General features: G+C 39.1%; 2 protein-coding genes across 5 annotated transcripts in view; both read left to right on the forward strand.

Moving 5' to 3' along the window:
- The first annotated feature begins 2852 nt into the window (after positions 1-2852).
- On the forward strand, positions 2853-12033 carry tmem269 (transmembrane protein 269). Of its 2 annotated transcripts, none has more exons than XM_042005174.1 (7): positions 2853-2905; positions 3736-3787; positions 8160-8307; positions 8836-8933; positions 9977-10120; positions 10211-10411; positions 11394-12033. In XM_042005174.1, the coding sequence occupies exons 2-7, from the start codon at positions 3763-3765 to the stop codon at positions 11501-11503; spliced, it is 726 nt and encodes a 241-aa protein (XP_041861108.1). In that variant the 5' UTR covers positions 2853-2905; positions 3736-3762; the 3' UTR covers positions 11504-12033. The 2 variants fall into 2 exon arrangements, with proteins under 2 accessions (XP_041861108.1, XP_041861107.1); XM_042005173.1 differs by lacking the exon at positions 2853-2905 and adding an exon at positions 2934-3096.
- A 5758-nt stretch (positions 12034-17791) lies between these two features.
- The window catches only part of magi3a (membrane associated guanylate kinase, WW and PDZ domain containing 3a), a 146512-nt gene continuing 145260 nt past the window's right edge, over positions 17792-19043 (forward strand). For 2 of the 3 annotated variants that reach the window (XM_042005016.1, XM_042005017.1), the window contains exon 1: positions 17796-18995. In XM_042005016.1, the coding sequence (XP_041860950.1) occupies positions 18689-18995 (307 nt within the window). In that variant the 5' untranslated portion in view covers positions 17796-18688. Of the gene's footprint in view, positions 18996-19043 lie in introns of all 3 variants that reach the window. The other variant, XM_042005018.1, reaches the window with a different exon arrangement.

A 19043-nucleotide genomic window follows, 5' to 3' on the forward strand; every position in this document is an offset into this window, starting at 1 on the left:
ATGATAGAATATTCAAAAATTTTTGCACATTGCTGAGCCTCTGGCCAGCTTTACTTTGAAAGACTCTGCATCTTTAAAGTGTTCTTATTTGTGAAATGTTTCTCTAGCTGTTTCTTTCTTCTTTGTGTTAGCACCATTTACTTTCCCTGCCTTCAGTTACCACTTACTCAACTCTTTTGAAACCTGGTGGTGCCATAAAGTGCAACATGGGCTAATATTTTTAATGAAATAATAAATTGTCTGACTTTCAATTTATGTTTTATGTTTTATGTTGTAATTATTAAAATAATGGGTCAATGGCATTTGCAAGTCACTGCATTCTGTTTTATTTACATTTTATTTTTGGGGGGATTAGATTGATGAGATGAAGTTGGAAGACACTGAAAATCTTTTGCTTCGTACTTGTGTCTGCTTAATAAAGTTAAACTGGAACAGCACATAACAGATGCCTGGTTTTTTGTTGCATTTTGTGAAACATCACAAGTTTTCTTTAAATGAGGGTTGTGTTGGTTGTTTTCAGGCTATTAATAACATTAAAAAATGCCTTCAGAATACATGAAACTGGAAGGATTAGTGTATGTAAATATAGATTTCTGGGTTAGGACCTAAAAATTTTTTAAAAGGATTTGATTATGCAAATGAAAATTTTCTATTAATTTATATTGAAACAACAATTTAGACCAATATATCTCCTTATGAAAGCTCACCGGTAAATTAATTATGTAAAAGAAATCACTTATTTTGCTATTTTATTTTTATGTTTAGACTTACCAGCCACTTTATAATGTCCACCTTGCTAATATTCAATTAAACCCTGTTTCACCTACAGAATTGTCTTAATTGTTCATGAAATGGATCCAACAAGGTAGTGAAAACCTTCCTCAGAGGTTTTCTCCATATTGACATGAAGCATCACACAGTTAATGCAGGTTTGTCGGCTGCATTCATGATGAGAATCTCCCGTTCCACCACATCTTAAAGCTGCTCTACTGGACTGAGATCTGGTGGCTGTGGAGGCCGTTGGAGTCCAGTGAACTCATCGTCATGTTCTAGAAAGCAGGTGGAGATGATCTGAGCTTTGTGACATGGTGCATTATCCTGCTGGAAGTAGCATCAGAAGATGCTCCACTGTGGTCATAAAGGGATGGACATGGTCAGCAACAATACTCAGGTAGGCTGTGCTGGTTAAACCAGGCCACATTGACGTGCTCTAGTATGCAAAGAAAATATCCTTCACACCTTTAGACCACCACCAACCTGAACCTTGTGTGGTTTCCTGCTGCTGTAGCCCATCTGCTGCAAGGATGGACTTGTTGTGCATTCAGAGATGGTATTTTGCATGCTTTGGTTGTAATAGTGTTATTTGAGTTATTGTTGATTTCTCTCACCTCTGTTCATTCTCCTCTGACAACAAGACATTCTGGTACAGACAACTGCTGCTCACTGGATATTTTCTCTTCTTCAGACCATTCTCTGTAAACCCTAGAGATGGTTGTGTGTGAAAATCCCAGTAAAGCAGCAGTTTCTGACATACTCAAAGTCACTTAAATCTCCTTTCTTCTTCGTTCTGATGCTCAGTTTGAACTTGAGTTGCTACCATGTGATTGGCTGATTAGATATTTGTGTTAACAAACAACTAAACAGTATAAAGTGGCCGGTAAATGTGAAAATGTAACTGAGTCAGTATGAAACAATTCACACACTTATGTTAAAGAAAATACTGTATGTGACAGATGAGGTGAAAAAAAAAGAAAAAATATCACACTTAAAATCTCTACAGTAACTCACAAAATTGAATACATTTTCTTCTTTTTGTTAAACTACATTAAGTCAACATGGTTTAGTGAAGGTTGCAAAGTTGTAAAGGAAGTAAAGTAAAAGAGAATGAATGAATGAATGAATGAATGAATGAATGAATGAATGAATGAATGAATGAATGACTGAATGAATGAATGACTGAATGAATGAATGACTGAATGAATGAATGAATGAATGCAAAAATAAAATAAAAACAACCAAACAAAACTTAAGTTACTTTGAACTTTGAACACTGATGAATATTTTACTTCCAAAAGGACTGTTAAAAAAATAAATAAAAAAATAAAGACAGAAAATCAAATCAAGAGTAAAACACACACACACACAGTTGCTGTGTGTCTTGCTATATTTCAGCTTGCATACACTTGCTGCTGGTGTAATGTTTGTGTTTAGCTTAATTTATCTTGCTGTAGGTGCTCCTGATGGTTCTCTGATTTGTTTTCATAGTTCCAGATGTAGCAGCTGCTCACTTTCTCTTTATTTTTCCTTTCTGTCTACTCCCACCTTTCTTTTGTTTCCCCTGTCAGGTCCAGCATTAAATAAATAAATAAATAAATAAATATCAGAGGGAGCATAATACACGAAGTAGATATCTTTTATATCCATAAAGTACAACAAGACAGTCAATTCTGCTTGCCATGGGCAAGACAAGTTCAAAGACAAAAAAATAAATAAAAACAAAACAAAACAAACAAACAAACAAAAAAAAAAAAACAGCAACAACAACAACAACAAACAAAAAAACAAACAAACAAAATAAGAAAAATAACGTTAGTTGGGGTTTAATAATATTCAATCTCAGGTGAGGTCATTTCACCTTATTTGGACCAAGGTGAAGTTTTTTCCGCCTCTTTGTTCAAACTTCTCAAAACACTTTTCTAAGTTCAAATACACGCTTTGGTGGTTTTACTCAGCTTTTTTTTACGTATTTTGTCTGAGTTTGACTTAATTTTTGGCGGCATCCATCATAGTATGGACCATGAATATTACGGAAAAAACTAGAAGGAGTATGGGCGTCATTTCCGGTGGAATATTCCAGCGGATTTATCCTTGGTCTTTAAAAGCTCGCGCTGCGCGAAGTTGACAGGTAACGGACTCACGTTTCTGTGCACCATACCAACAGCTTCACAGCATTAAACGCACGAGTCAGACAAAATAGGACTCAGACACAAAGGAATAACAATTTATAAATTAAATTTAATAAAAAAAATATTCGGAGTTAAGGAGCCCCGTCTTTTTTATTTGTTTAGACTAAGAAATCCGTGGAGCTTCTTTCAGGTAAGATGAGAAACCATTTTATACGAGCATCCACATAGCGACGAATCCAGTCACCATCAGTTTAGATTGGATCTTTCAGACGATACTGTCGGCTCCATTTCTTTAAGTTAGATCAACAATCTCCACGCCCACCCCCCTTTTTTAAGATGCTTGGATGTTAGACCTCTGCTTATGTTCTTTATTAGTTGTGTTTATTTATCTCATGGTTTGGGGGGTGCACTTGAGGAGACAGAGGGGTGATGGCTGTGCGCCGCGGCTGTAGGAGACTGGTGCTGAGGATAGCGCGTCATGGCCCCTGACTGAATCAACAAGTGGTTTCCAACGTTTCAGATGAATTAAAGTTCGAAGAAACTTCTTGTGTGGGAATATTTTGAGATGTTTGCTTACAAGGGGGAAAGTTTAGACAATAATAGGCTTTAGATTGGACGGGTTATTTTTGCGCATCTACACAGTGTAGTCCCCGAAAAGATTTCTTCCTTTAACTTTTTATATTTCCGCGAGAACATTTTTTTTAAATAAGGAAATTAGCCAAAAATTATTTATTGTGCAGATATTTTCTTTGGTTCTTAGACACACTTATTGTAGTCTATTTCTTATGTATTTAAATATTTTTTATATATATATTTTCTCACCTTTAAGCTGCTGTGTTGAGAAGCAGAGACAATCATGATCCTCCTGGCTCCCTCTTCTGGTATGTACTCATTTTTAGTCTCATCTTCTAATTAGGATTACTGTACATTTTGGGCACGGGGACCAGGGATTATGGCTGATGTCTGCTTGGGCAGGAAAGCAGCCACTAATGTGCCGATGTAGTTTCTAGTACTTCTTGAACACTGAATAAAATCAGTCATGTAAACCTATCCAAAGAACACATTTGGGTTTAGTAGTGAATATAATGCAGTTAAAATGTCTACTTATTATGCTTGTACACATAAAGGCCATAGCCCACTGGCCTTTTACATTTGTTAATAACTGAGTCTAATATGATGCTTTAAACTAAACCTTTCTGAGTGTTGTTCACTATACTTAATTTTAACTACAAATTATTAAAAGTGTCATTATTGCAAACACAGTTAAGCCTAAATCTGTAAATGGTGGAATTATTTCACTAGGTTTATTTCTGATTTATCCCCTCTTGTGAATTGGAGTTGAGTTTTCCTTGTTTTTTGTTAAGTCTTTTAGCTGTTACCTGGAAACATTGCAGGGTATTACATAACAAGAGCCTTCCTGTCATGCTTTGCACTCATTAGGCAGCAATCCATAAACAGAGAATGCTTGAAATTGACAGTGTGTCTGTCTCTGGCTTTTTCTCCTTTTTATTAGTAACCAAGGCAGTGCCTTTAGAGGTTAGAGTAAACCCCACTGACTTTCAGCAGCCTGTCCGGCTCTCTAATTGTAATTACTCTGACTAAAGGTCATAAACATGATTATTCATAAATGTAGTATGTTGCTTGCAATAACTGTTGTTCTGTGTTTTACCACTGAAAAGTGTTCAGATAGTAAATTCAAATGCCAGGTGGTAACTTATGTCAAAGTCCAACATGAGAAGTAAAAAGCATGCTCTCAAGTAAAAGTGCAAGTTGTTGTTGGCTTTCTGCTTGTCTCATACGCTGTTTTCTTTCAGATGAAGAGTCTCTTGAACTCGCCTGGCTTTGGAATCACAGGAAGTTCAGGGTGAAAATCTTGTGAATGGGTTGCTACTGCAACATTTAAAAATATAAAACAAAATCTGCAGGTCATTATCTGTGCATACTGTCATGGACAGCATCATGATTTGAGATAAAATGATAAGCTCACAATAAGAGAGGCTGATAGAGAACAGACATTTCTTTGTTTGTCTAAATTGGAAAAAAACTAAATCTGAATTGTGGGGGCAGCTTTTGGCTGGATTAGAGCAGCAGGTTTCCATCTTGCTGTTGATAATAGAAAATGTGCAGTTGCTTTTTCTATCATGCACAATCCACAAATTCTGTCCTTCCAGTGACAAAACATTGTATTATAATTGGAAATTTAATAATTGCTCGTTAAACTAAGATTATGAGCTGTGAAAAAAGGATGTAAGTCCTCCCAATTCATCTGTTTTTCTGTCTATCTCATAGTAAAAACTAACACACCCAGTAAACCCAGTAAATTGGACTAATGTGGATCATGTAATGGATTTTTTAAATGAATTATAATTGGATTGTCTCTTGAATTTGGGGTGGATCTGGAAAAAGTGCTATGAGACGACTTAATTGTTATTTGGGTCTATACAAATAAAGCTTAATTGAATTGAATCAGAAAAGGTAATTTATTAACAACTATGACTGAAAATAGCTATAAAGGAAAAAAGAAAGACCTACTGAACTGTAACAGCTGGAGCAGACACAGTCGGTCTGAATACTACCAGCCATGTTCAGTCAATCATTTAGCCAAAAAATAAAGTTTACTAAAATGGTTTCACCTGCGAGTCATTTTGAAAAAAATCAGACTAAACACAAGTTATCCTAAGGAGGTAGAGATGGTTTGTGTAAATGGATTAATCAGTTCAGTGAAAAATAAAAGCCCGTCATTTAATAGACCCTAGCAAAAGAGAAGCTATGTTGCATTAACAATGTGTCAGTTTAATGGCACCAAAAATCTTGCTGTTTTGATTAAATAGCTTAATTTTCTTTGTCTCATCTCCTCCTTTTATTGAAAACATCCCCCCCTACCTCATTTCTTTTTCTGTAACCAGCCTTGTTCTTTGCAACATCCTTGTTTTTCCTTTTAAACATCACTTTTCATCTCTGTTCCTCGTTCAGCTGCACTTGGTTCAGGCAGATGGCCGCCCTCCCTGAGCCGGGTTCTGCTGGAGGTTTTTCCTTCCTGTTAAAAGGGAGCTTTTTCTTTCCACTGTCACCTTTTGCATGCTCAGGATGGGGGATTGGATCAAGATTCGATGCAATCTGTTGGTTTCTCTTAACGAGACTTGGCTCAAATTGATTTGTCTGTAAAGTGCTATGAGATGACGGTATGAAGTGGCACTATATGACAAATAACCAAAATGATTTGGTTAATTCATTACCTGCCAAACTGGCCAGTAAGTTTTCATTTTGTGGGTTGGCTGGTTTAGATTAGGAGCCCTGGTTATAATATAAGATCCTATCTCTGCTAATGTGTGGGAGGTGGTGTTTGCACATGTTAGCATGAATGGATAATTTAATTTTTCTTTCATTTTCCTCTATATCTTTTAAGTTAAAACATTGTAGTGAAGAAACTGGAGTCTTATAAAGTAAACTATATTCAAATATGACTAAAGGACACACCCAGAAATCTTAGATTTTTAGTAATACTTGGTTTCAACACAAATAGCTGACAGCTAAATGTAGCCAAGAACTTGTTTGTGTTTCCCATGTTTACTTTTAAGAGAAGGCATAGCTTGTATCTAACAAGAAAATGCAAATTTGAACTTTTTATCCGGCATAAAAAGACAATAGAAGAGAAGTATAAATTATGTTGAAAGTAGTGTAATACTTTCAGGTAACATGTGCTTGGCTGACATCCTTTGAAATGCTTTACCTTTAAAAAATACAATAAGCTTAATCAGGTCACCATTGAATCAAATAGTAACTTTATGTTATGAGTCTGTGGACCTACAAACATTGTTTATACTCACATACTCTAAAATGTGGTTGTGCTGAAGCAATTCTGCACACAGACATGGAGTTTGTTGCGTTGTTTGCTGCCAAAAATGCTATTAATAGCTATTAAATTTAGGATAACCACTTATCATTAGTATTTGCCTCGCATCAATAAACTAAATCAAAATTTTAAATACAATGACATTGAAGATTTATAAAAAAAAAACACACACACATAGTGGAAGAAATCCTTTTTTCACAGCATTTTACAATGTTTCACCCCTGACGACATAACCCCTCCCGAAGCTTAGCATTTGAGTACCGCAGACATGTTCTAAAAATAAGTAAATATGTTGAGGCTGTAGATGTTGGCCTTTGATACTATAACCCTTAAAGCCTAGGCTGACGTGGTATTATTAGATTTGAACAGTCAGTTATCTATGAGTGCTGCTGCCACGTCCTTGTGTTAGGTCAGTGTTAACAGGCCAATCGAACTCATGTCTGGTATGTGTCAATGCATAAGGTAAAACTCATTGTCACTGTAGCCAGTTGGGTATGTATGTGGTAGTCCCCTAAATGTCCCCCCTCCCCCCCACACACACACACACCAGTATTTATGTGTATTTGACCCCCACTAAGATCCATTAAATGCTAACATTTCACATGCATCCTCTTCAAATTCTGCATACTTGTGACGTTTCACGTTCTAAATGTTAGTTATTATTGTGGAAGTTTACTGCATGTCATGTCCTTGTGGCTCTTTTTTGTTTCGTTTTAATGAAAACATGTTATATAACAGATAATTAGCATATAATGAGACGCTGGTTACTGTTGCATGCTATAGGCTGCACACATCTGATTGAATGAATGTACAGTAACAAATGCATTTTTGTGATGAATGTATCGTAAGGTTGGTCTCCGTCCAATAAACATACACCTTGGTAAGTGATACTTCTTTTACATAAGGCAGGGGACTATTTAGCTTCATAAAGAGTAAAAAAAAAAAAGTACAAAATATAAATCCTATTATATGGTGTAGAGCAGGGCTACTCAATTCAGTCCTACGAGAGCTGTATTCTTGCAGATTTTCAATGCTTCCCCTCTCCAACACACTTGAATCAAATTAAAGAGTCACTGTGCAGAAATTCTTAGGCTGTTGGGTCCATTTTATTTGAGTCAGGTGTGTTGGAGGCGGGAAACATTGAGCACCTGCAGAACTGTGGCCCTTGTAGGACTGAATAGAGTAGCTCTGGTGTAGAGTATCATTATTTATGTGTTACAGCTGGTATTTTTAAGTAGTAAGATTGCTTGACCCCTAAGTTTGCCTCAAAATGAGATATAATTTGTAGACTAATCCCATTCAGACACATGTATCAGAAGGTCAGCTGGTGTGGTCATCCGATCACATTAGAAGTGATTGAACATAGACAGCTACTGACTGCTGCTGTTGTTTGGTCTCAGGTTTGTTCCGGTGCACCGACAAGCCCTTTCTGAGTGATCAGGACGCTGGACTCCAGATCAAAGAGTTTGCTCGTAAAAATGCAGCTAATGCTCTGTCGGTGTCCAACATGGTCATGGGCATGGCCTCCATTCTCAGCAGTCTTAACGGGTGAGTGAATACACTGTTAATAGAGTTTATCATCTGAAACATGTGCTGGGCTCAGCTTATAGGGATGAGCAAAAATCTATTGGTCTGATTCATGGAAATGGACATGTGACCAGTGTATCAGACACTAAAACACAACACAGTGAAAGATGAACTCATATAAGAAAAATAAATCAGAAATACAGGAAAACTTAATGGGAAATTTAATTACAATTTCAGGAACTTTCATGAAAAAACATACACCAAAAAGTTGTTTCCTAGCAGATTAATGCATTGTTTGTGCTCTGTTTTGGCTTTCAGGGTCACTATAATAAAATAAATGATAGCAAGTTTGTATTTATTAGTGGTAGTAAGTCTAAAAAGGCAGTAAAAAGCTCTAAAAGCTCTGTAACTTTGTTTGGAACCCCATTAGAATCTGACCAGCGTTAGTTTCTCCCCTTTTCCACTGGCAAGACCCTGCACATATTTTACTCCACGAAAAGGGTTGCTGTCATCAAATAACTCAAGCTAACACTCACTTGTTTTGTTCAGGCACCATCATGCTGCATGTTGGCTGGTTCTGATTGGCTACCTGCTGGATTTGGCAGATGGAGCAGTTGCCAGGCGACTCGATGCCTGCTCTGCACTGGGTAAGTGGTTTGTTGTGGTCCATAGCTATTACCAAAGATAAACTTCAGCTGGGCTGTTGGCAGGGTTTGCTGCACAGTCTTTTGTGTGAACTTTCTAATTTGGCTGCACAGAGTCATTAACAAAGGGAGCCAGTAAAAGGAAACTCGGCTATTGAAAAACTCGGGTTAGTCTTACAGAGCTTCGAGGAGAAGGATCTTACATATTTTATATGGTGTTATTTGAGCTTAACTAATCAGTTTTTTTTCTTTAAAATAAAGAAAAATCTGTTTATGTATTTTTAAATAATGTTCACTGCATTTTACTGTATTTCTGAATAACCGGTGTGTGTGATAAGGTGCTGATTAAGTAAGTGTGCATTTGCACAGTGTGAAAGTTCACATTTTCTCAGAAGCCCAAAATAGCTCCAGGTGCATCATTGTTGGCCGTATGGGGGGCTTTGTGTCTCGACAAGCTGTTTTTCTGCATGACTTTGCAGGTGTGCGTTATTGTGTCCCCCCCCCCCCACGTATTTTGTCAAATGAACAATTACTTTCTGATTAAGCAGCCTAATTCCATGGGATCCCACTCCAATTGTCTATTTTATCCTGTTGCTTTGGCTTCTCTGCATATCTGAAATTGCTAAAATTGTTGACCCTGGGCTACGGAATTCCACCTCGTTCATTCGAGCCGTGGCCTGAATCACCTCATCCTCATCCGCTAAAAACATGCTCTGTTCTCCTGAGGGATAAAGAGACGAGGCAGCGGAGAATGTTGTTTATAGAAAGGCTGCGTGTTGGGCTGACGCTGAAATTTCTACTTTTTTTTTGCATGTATATGCACCATGCCACTGTTACGTGCCACTAAATGTTGACTGTGACTGTTCTGGAGTGTTGAAAATTGGATGTGAACTTAAAATAAAGGTAGCGTTTCCCCTAAACTTACATAAACATTACAAGGTATGACTTTGAGAAGAGCTTACTGGGACATCTCCTGACAAGATTAGTTACTTTCTTGAAAGTTTTCCATAAGCACAAACAATTTCAACGTTTATTTTTACATTTAGGTGCAAAACTGGATGATTTTGCTGATTTCACCACCTTTGGGATTGCCACATCTCTGCTGCTGAGGACACCTGACCTGCTGGACAACATCCTCTGCATGTGTTATGTCCTGTCTGTGTTCGTCCGTCTCTGCTTCTTCTCAAGCGGTGAGCTGCCTCACAGAGTCCAGTACAATGCAACCATTCTGCACCCACTTTTCAACTGAAGAAGTGTAATTTGATTTGGTTTGTCAACAGGGATCCCGTTCATGTACCGCGGCCTGCCCTGCATCTACTCCTCGGCCATCTTGGCCAGTGCCTCTTTGCTGTCAGGTGGAAACATGGCTGTGCTCCGGGTCATTGCCGTGGCCATGATCCTCTTTATGATCAGCCAGAACTTTTATCCCCATGACCGAGTGCTGGAGTCCCAGGCCTGGAAGAAAGTTGTGTACGTTGGAGGTAAGCCATGTTTAAAATCCAGCCTAATCCTCATCTTTTCTCCTATCAGTTGGGGTCAGGATGGGTAACACTTAGTGTCTCCATGTGTTAATGAATAATATGAGCAGGATTCAGGTAATTTGACTGAAGTTTTAAGAAGCAATGATACAGGAACCACAATAAATGGAATTCAGTTTGTGCAGATAAATTTTAAAGGAATAATATATAAGTGTTACTGACATCTACTGGTAAAGATGGGCATTGCAATGACTTCAAATGTCAAGTACAGTTGTGAATGGACAGTGAAGTCAATGGCCGAAATTCTTCCCGAGATGAACATTTTTTTATGTGTGAGTGGATCCAGTAGCCTCAGGAGCAGCGATGGCTGCACTACAGGTAACTACTTCAACATTGCGTACATGTGTACTGTCTTCTTCTATGGTTCTTTTAAGGCATTACTTATCTCAAACAGTGCTCTAGCACCTATCAAACAAAGCTGTTGTTGTTTTAAAGATCAGAGGGTTCTCACATCACACGCACACACACGTTTTGTCCATTCAGAGACACCGTAGTTAAAAGTGTGGCACAGAAATGGCAGCTGTCATTTATGTGGACCCACAGCAAGTAGATATAAATGGTTCATTAAAGAGAATTTTTTTAGTGAATAGATACCAACAGAAACACATTTTTAAAGTAATATGTTAGATTTTACTGTCATGGACCTTTGATGTGGTTCCATGTTGCACCTTTGATTGTATTTGAACAGATCAGCAATAAAAAAAATCTCCTAGTTTGTCAAGACAAGAAAGTCTGTTTAAACTTTTATTCTTTCTTCATGTAGTAAAATAAAGCAGCAGACAGTTTTTGTTGAAGTATTTATGATGTCCATTTCTGCTTTTGTAATCTTAAGTGTTTGCATTTGTTATCATTTTTTGATGCATACAAGAAGAACGACACACATTCCTGCATTGACCTTCACTTTTTTAAATTTCTTTCATTTCAGGAGTTGCCATGGTGTTCTGCTCCTCCTTCCCCCCTGCATGTGTGTACTACCTGCTGTGGTCCATCTCATATATTTTGTTCCCAACATCCCTTTGGAGCAGTAAAGTGTAATCTTCGGGTAGGTTTACCTCTGGCCCGTCCGGGTGAACCCAGGATTCCAGACTGCTGCTGCTCCCTCCTGTCACGGAGCATCCAAGCTAAAAAAAAGATGTACTCTATTTAACCCTTTATTTTAATGTGACACCTGACTGAGAAGAGTTAGAATGAGGGACACGGAGTATGTTTTAATGTTTCCGGTAAGGATTAACCTTCTTGCTGTCTTCTGCTTTTGCTATATTAACACTGTTGTGTTGTAAAACTGCATTTTCATGAGGTTTTATATCATGTTTATTCTCCTTTATTCAGTATTAATACAACCTCCCCATCAGTGTCAAGAACACATGGCAGCAGGAGATGTAAAAATATATTATTTTATTGAAGACATTTCTTATATATTTATTTCTCTAATGTGGCTAAATCTCCAATTGAACTGGAAATAATTCATGTAGGTAAAGCTTTGAATCCTTGAACCTGGAGCACATTTGAGGTTTATATGTAACACAGTGATGGGCATTGATTTAATAAGACCAGTCATGATTTGACCTATATGTGTTAGTGTTTTTTTTTATCAAGGTTGTGATAATTTCCCTTGCGTGGAGTTCGGAGCATGGTTTCCATCCTGATGGGATCATAATTCCAGTCACGGGGTAAAGATTTTAACATGAGGTTCTGTCTCTCATATTCTTTGACTTGCTGTTTTGAATGTATGTTGTAAATAGATTGATTTGAAAAACTACGACCCTGACTTTTATAAAGGACTTAATTTAGTTTTTTTTTTTTTTTTTTTTGAGATTTTTAAGCTTTTCACTAAGTTGTGACTGTCCAAGAAATGACATGTTTAGATTTAAACTTTGACTCTGTGTGATTTTTATTTGGCCATTGTTTTTTAGTCTCTGTTTTAAGAGGCATTACACTTCAGTGGTGAGGGAATCCACACTGGTTTTTACTCGCAGTGACATCCTGGAAATGCAACGCAAGCGGTCAATAAACAGTTGGTGTTTTTTCTTTTCTTTTTCTTGTTATGTGTGAATTCATCTTGAAAAAGGCTGAATCTGGAAGCTTCAAAACCTTGCTTTTCCTGCCATCTAGTGGGTAGAAATATCACCTGGCTGCACAGCCAGTTGCAGTAAAAGCAACGTCTAATTTTAATCTCATTGACAGTTCCTGCAGGAACTTAAGAGGCTGACAGATAAATCATGATGCTGCTCTTTAACTTGGCAGGTACTGTTTCTTGGGGGCATTTCTTGTTTTTGTGTAGCACAGTCCTTTGTAGCAAAGATCCATTTTGGGTATCTGTGCCTCTGCATTGTGAATGAGAAACAGAGATTATAGTTTTATACCGACTTATTCTGAAGCTTGATGATAATTACAGCATAGGGAAAAGATAAATGCATCTGTTCTCAGCACCCCCAAAACTACTGATATCTCATATTTTTCATTCTGATTGTACCTTTTGAAAATCATCATCCTCAAGTTAGGGTAGGTTTGTGATTTAAGTTCAGTGATTTGAATGATTTAAACCTTCTTTAAGCCATAACTTATAGTTAAAGCAGCATGAGTTATCAATGGTAAATGAACTGTTCTTACAGATCTCTTTGAGGGAATGCTGATATGTTGGAGCAGAGTTGCATAATTCAAGACCTATCTTGCGAAAAAAAAAAAAGAAGAAAAAAAAATCCAGGTCATGTCTTCTGATTTTTATATTTATTTCAGCCCACTGTGGTACATGACGTGGTTTCTGATAACCAGTGCTGCACTCGGGCTGGACTTGGATCTGCTGTAGTACACTCAGTAGTGCATTCAGAGTTCCTGTGTGGGTGTTGGTTTTTAAACTGTGAAGTCACAGTAATGTATGCATGCCAAGAGCATTAAAGATACAAAAACTGTACTTTTCCCAGTGACAACAAGTGGAAAAGATCGAGATCTGTGCTTTTAAGTTGGTAAATTCTGACAATAAAGCAACGAGAATAAAACAACTTGGTTTCAGTGCCTTTCATTTAACATTGTCTTCTGTGTTTATGGGTACAGATGGATCAATGCTGAGGTTAATTTGCTGGAACATGATCAAAATGGATGGAAATGAAAGAGATTGCACTTTATACACACAAGTTATTGACATATTTGGTTATTACTCAAGCCTGTGAAAGCAGTTTTTTGTTGGACTTAAGGATGTTTCTGATCTCAGGAACACTAAGGAGCTTAACGCTGGCTGAAGATGCTGAAACTTTACATCTAAATGTAAAATAGAATAGAAATACTTTATTAATCCCTTTGGAAAGTCCTCAGGGAAATTTGGGACTTCATCAAGTCATACCTACATATATTTAGAGCTCATCCATGCTGGAAAAACAATGCAGTGACATACAGTTACAAAAACAGTTTCTCAAGATCATTTCTGGTTTTTGATTTAGAACTTCTTCCCCACATATCATAGTACTGTCTTCTGTACTGTTTCAAAAATCTTGTTTAAAGAAAAGTTGAGAAGCACATGTTCAATTAGAAAGATAAAAACTCTCTTTTTTGTCTGATGAAATTCAAAACAGTTGCTTGAATTTCATCAGACAGGCACAAATACAAATGAACTGCTTTTTGTAGCTTCGCTCAACAACTTCATTAAAGAAAAAAAAATCCAAATGTTGATGGAAGTGCTATTACTTTTCAATAGCAGACGTCACAACCTACATTACAAAAATGTATATTATATTAATTTATACACTCAATGGCCACTCTCCTAGGGCCACCTGGTACTTACTAGTACCAGTTTGGACCATCTTCTTGGACCAAGGACATGTCTAAGATGTTGGTGTCAGATTCAACAAGGTGTTGGAAACATTCCTCAGAGGTTTTGCTGGCTGGCTGGCTGGCTGGCTGGATGGCTGGATGGATGGATGGATGGATGGATAGATGGATAGATAGATAGATGGAGCCAGTCCCAGCAGCTGAGAGGAAGGGTACACCCTGGACGGGTTGCCAGTCTGTCACAGGGCCAACACAGACCGAAAAACCACATTAAAAAACGAGTGGGTACTTTAACACTGTTCATCACTTCATAAAGTGATGTCCCAAAAGGCCACCTGACGAAAAGATGACATTCTGATCAGGATTAAAAATTATTTTTGTGAGCTGTGTCAGAAGAACGAGTTATAAAAAGATCCCAGCACGTTCTACGTGTGTGCATGCATGTGTGTGTTTAGCTTTCTCAGCCATTACTTTGCCCTTACACGTAGCTCCTGTCTATACTGAGCTGTGAAATCCTCTCTGAAAGCTGCCGTCTGAGAGGCAACTCCGTCTAATTGCTGAATCTATTATGCGTCCTCCAAATACCACACCCAGCCCAGACACCCAAGCTGAAAGAGATGGGCCAATTAAAATGTTCCGGGCAGCAACATTGCAATCTGCCGGCCTGTCCTCTGACATCAGGTGACCCTGGGAGCAAAACTTGGAGGAGAGGAGCTGAAGAAGACATCCATGTCAAACTGTAAAATCCATCTCTGAACGGGAGATGTAGTTTCAGGGTATCAGCTATAATCCAAGTATCTACAATGCAGCCTTGATTCTTCTCACCAGGCGTTTTCGTGGCCATTCACATTTGTTTGGTCAGGCAGGTAAACGTCTCTCAGGGGAAAATGACTTAAAAGAACCTCATCATGTTCGCTGAGTCTTAAAGTCTGAACTCATTTGCCAGAAACTTATAGGGCTAAATAACCTGTGGGATGAGAGGTGGAGTCCATTCACCCTTATTTAAGCTCTAAGAATGGACCAGCATAAATACTGACCTCTCAGAGGAGGTCTACACATCTGCAGGGCTGGAATTCTTCCTGAGTGAAAGATAAATCCTTATCAATCCAAGCTACAGTCTACACCATCAAATAAACTAACTAAACCATGTACATTTCTGAGGGAAAGTAGGGGTTTCCTGACTAGAATTAATCTAAAAGCACATACATGGACATCTGCAAAGAGCAGCTATTTCACAAGCTCCTTTCACGCTGGATGGAAGGAGTTTAGTGAGAAATATTGTAATATAAATGACTGCTAATAGTTGCAGACTTCATCACCGCTAAGATGGAGGCTCTGCGTCTTGTCTTGAGTAGACCTTTACAAATGAGGCGATAGCCCCTTAAGAGCAAACTCTTCAGTGATTTCCCAGGGATGCAAAGCTGCCTCAACGCTTACAGAAAATGCACACACAGGTGCATTTTACTGGTCTGTCAAAAATACATGTGGCATTTTTATGTTTTTCTATGATTTTATAATGAGAATACAGGGTTACTGGAGTTTATGTTATTGTAAGGAGACAGAAATTCTGTGTTTAGAGCCTGCGGAGAGAACGAGAGAATGGGGGGGAGCTAATGACTCCACATCTGCAAAACAAGAAAAAAAAGAAAGAAAGAAAAAAAAATCCAGTTCAATGTATTTTTTATTTTCAGAAGTCTAAAAGAAGGAGAGAATATGACATGTTTTTGTTTTATTTGATCTACTGGGGGGATTATTGTGTTTCTCTACCGCACACACTCACACACACACTGCTGTGATAACTGTGGTTACAAGGGACATGAGAAATAAAACGTCTATGCATTAATCTGGATCACCAAGTGGAAATATTTGAAACAAGTTCAAAGAGGTAAGAAAGGTTACTGGTTGTTTTGGGGTGCAGTATGTGGTGCTTGATGTGGTAGTAGGGGGATCAATTCTGGTTTACTGTCTGGTGGTGGTAGACTGGATCCTTGAGGGGCTAGCGCCGCACTTACCAAACACCTTCCATCCAGCGTGAAAAGAGCTTGTGCAAGAGCTGCTCTTTGCAATCTATGTGGTTTAGTTTGTTTATTTGATGGCTTAGACTTTAGTTCAGATTGACAGGGATCATGCCCAAGAAAACATGAGAAGGTGGTGCCCACAGCAGAATCCATCTCTCCAGTGGTTTCCATGACAATAGTGGACTCTCAAAGTGTTAATGATGACTTGGTGATGTGTAAAGCTGCACTACAGGCAGCCAGGCTCCTGAAAACTAAAATATTATCCAATCTCTCCCAGTACTTGTCTCACCTCCCTGTAAGCCATGGTGAGGATGTTAAGAAACTCATCTCAGACCTCCCAAGTCTCTTTGGTGATGTTCTGTCTCAGACCAATGATGTGTCTCATGACATTATTCTGATTAACCCTACACCTATCAAACAGCATGTTATTGGGTTTGCTAGTAAAAAGGGAGCTAATAAAAAAGGAAGAGGGCTATCTTGTTAAAAAAATAAAGGATTAGCAGTCTAAAGTATTAGGCCCTGGAGTTCCCCTGGTTGGTGGGACAAAAAATTGGATGGGAGTCCAAGGTTTTGTACCGACTATTGACATGTGAATGCTGTAACTGTGCCAGATGAACATCTGCTGCCTCTTATTGAGGATTGCATTGTACTGCAGCTTAGGTCACTAAGCTTGACATGTAAAAATATTAAAGGGATATTTAGAATTTCCTTTAATTGCCAAAGCTTTTGAAATCTCATCTTTTGTGACTCCAGAATTCCTTCAGCACACACACACACACACACACACACACACACACACATATATAGTATTTAACTGTAAATTGTCATCAAATTTATTTCTTTTATTTGAACTATTTGACGGGAACATTGCATTTGTACATAGTCGCTAAAGTTTGTAGCTGATGCCCTGCAAGCAGAGCTTAAGCCAGAGCTAATTCTCACCCGTCCTGGTTGGGCTTTTCTACACTACATTAATTAATATATAAAGATCTAAAATATATCTTAAATTTGAGCTACACCCTTTACAACACAACCCTTGCATAAACATTTGTTTTCAAACTATCTGGGAAAGATTTGTGCTGTTCTCATAGCTTCCCATGAGGTGGCAGCCTGTTACTGTCTGCAACCACAAGGGGTCAGAATTGTGCAAAAAATAGACAAACCACCGACCTCTCTTCTAACAAGCACTCTCTTCTGTTCTCCAAATGGATTACATGGAAAGTGAAATCCAGGAAAGTAAACAGGAAAGTTTTAAAATCCCACAAAAGCTGCAGCTCATTGCACTGGGAACACATTGTAATAATAACCCGCGCTGTAGAAACACGCAGTAGAGACATAAGTGAGCATTTCCCACGCCAAAATGTGCGTCGCCCAGTGCGGAAACTCCGCCTTGCCAGGAACACACTATGGAAGCAAAACGCAACGTTTCCCCACTCACAGCACCCGCCTCTTGTCATTCATCATTGGTCCAATACAAACGCTTTAACGCCGCCCTGCAAACTCCCGATTGGGCGGAACCTCCTGCCACCAGGAAAGCGACACGGAAAAAAAGATTTAAAACAGAAAAAAAAGTTATGGAGCAAAGCCTAATCGGATCACGTCTGCTGCATGCTACTGCGTAGTTTTTAGCATCTAAAAACCCAACACAGCGCTCAGAGAGACGCACAGGAAGGCGCAAAGCTTGCAGCGAAGAATGAGGCGCAAAGTTTCGGTGATTTGAAGGAGATCGGCTCCCCGCCCGGTTCAATGGGTAGGCGGGGGGAGGACCAGGTATGTTTTCCCGTTTCTAGGGACTGCCTTGTTGATGTCACCGCGGAGGAGGAGGGCAGACGAGCAGGAAAGGACAGGTGCGCGGGGCAAAGTTGCCTCCCCCTAGTTAGTAGCTTTTTAATGCGCCTGGGAAGCTTTCCTTTTGGGATTTTTCTTTACATTTTTCAAGAATTTCTTTAAACACTTCCCGCTGACCCAAAATGGGATTTTAATTTCTTTTCGGAAGGGTGGAAAACCAGTGTGCGCGCGGAGCTTACACGCATTCCGTCCTGGTTTCTCAGCTGACAGTGAAGAGAAGGTTGCTGTTGTTCATGAAGTGCACGTTGCTGTAAAAAAACAAAAAACAAAACCTGAGGTGTGGGATCAAGACGCCCCAGCATCAGAAGCAACACGCTCCGCTCCAATGCGGCACTGACGCAGCTGCTCTCGCGGACAGATGATGCTCGGGTAATTCACTGGAAGGGTCGATCACTGAGGGAGTTTGAGATATATTTATTATAAACAGACTTATCTTCCCTGGAATGGAATACAACACAAGATTTAAAGCTGAACTTCTCTTATTTGCAATGATTTCTCCGCGCGCGGTCGCTCTTTAGGATCCAAAGAGGTTGCTGTTTTTGAAGGACAGCCGTTCTTGGACTCTTGAGGTTTTCAAAAAGCGCCAACAGCGATGTCCAAGACGCTGAAGAAGAAGAAGCACTGGTCCGCTAAAGTGCAGGAGTGCAGCGTGTCGTGGGGAGCTTCGGGGGAGCTGGTCACCGTGGTGGAGGTGCGCGGCGGCGCTGAGCTGGGAGAGTTCCCCTACCTCGGACACATAGAGTCAGAGGCGGTGATCTGTCACGCCGGGAGGCTCCCCGGCGGCGGGGACGTGCTGCTGGAGGTTAACGGCACTCCGGTGAGCGGACTCACCAACAGGGACACGCTGGCTGTCATCCGCCACTTTCGTGAGCCTATCCGTCTGAAAACTGTGAAACCAGGTGAGTGAGTGCAGAACAACTCCTGATCTAATTAATGCATTCATTCAT

The sequence above is a fragment of the Melanotaenia boesemani genome, chromosome 13 (assembly GCF_017639745.1).
Source record: "Melanotaenia boesemani isolate fMelBoe1 chromosome 13, fMelBoe1.pri, whole genome shotgun sequence".
In the NCBI taxonomy this organism is placed as follows: Eukaryota; Metazoa; Chordata; class Actinopteri; order Atheriniformes; family Melanotaeniidae; genus Melanotaenia; species Melanotaenia boesemani.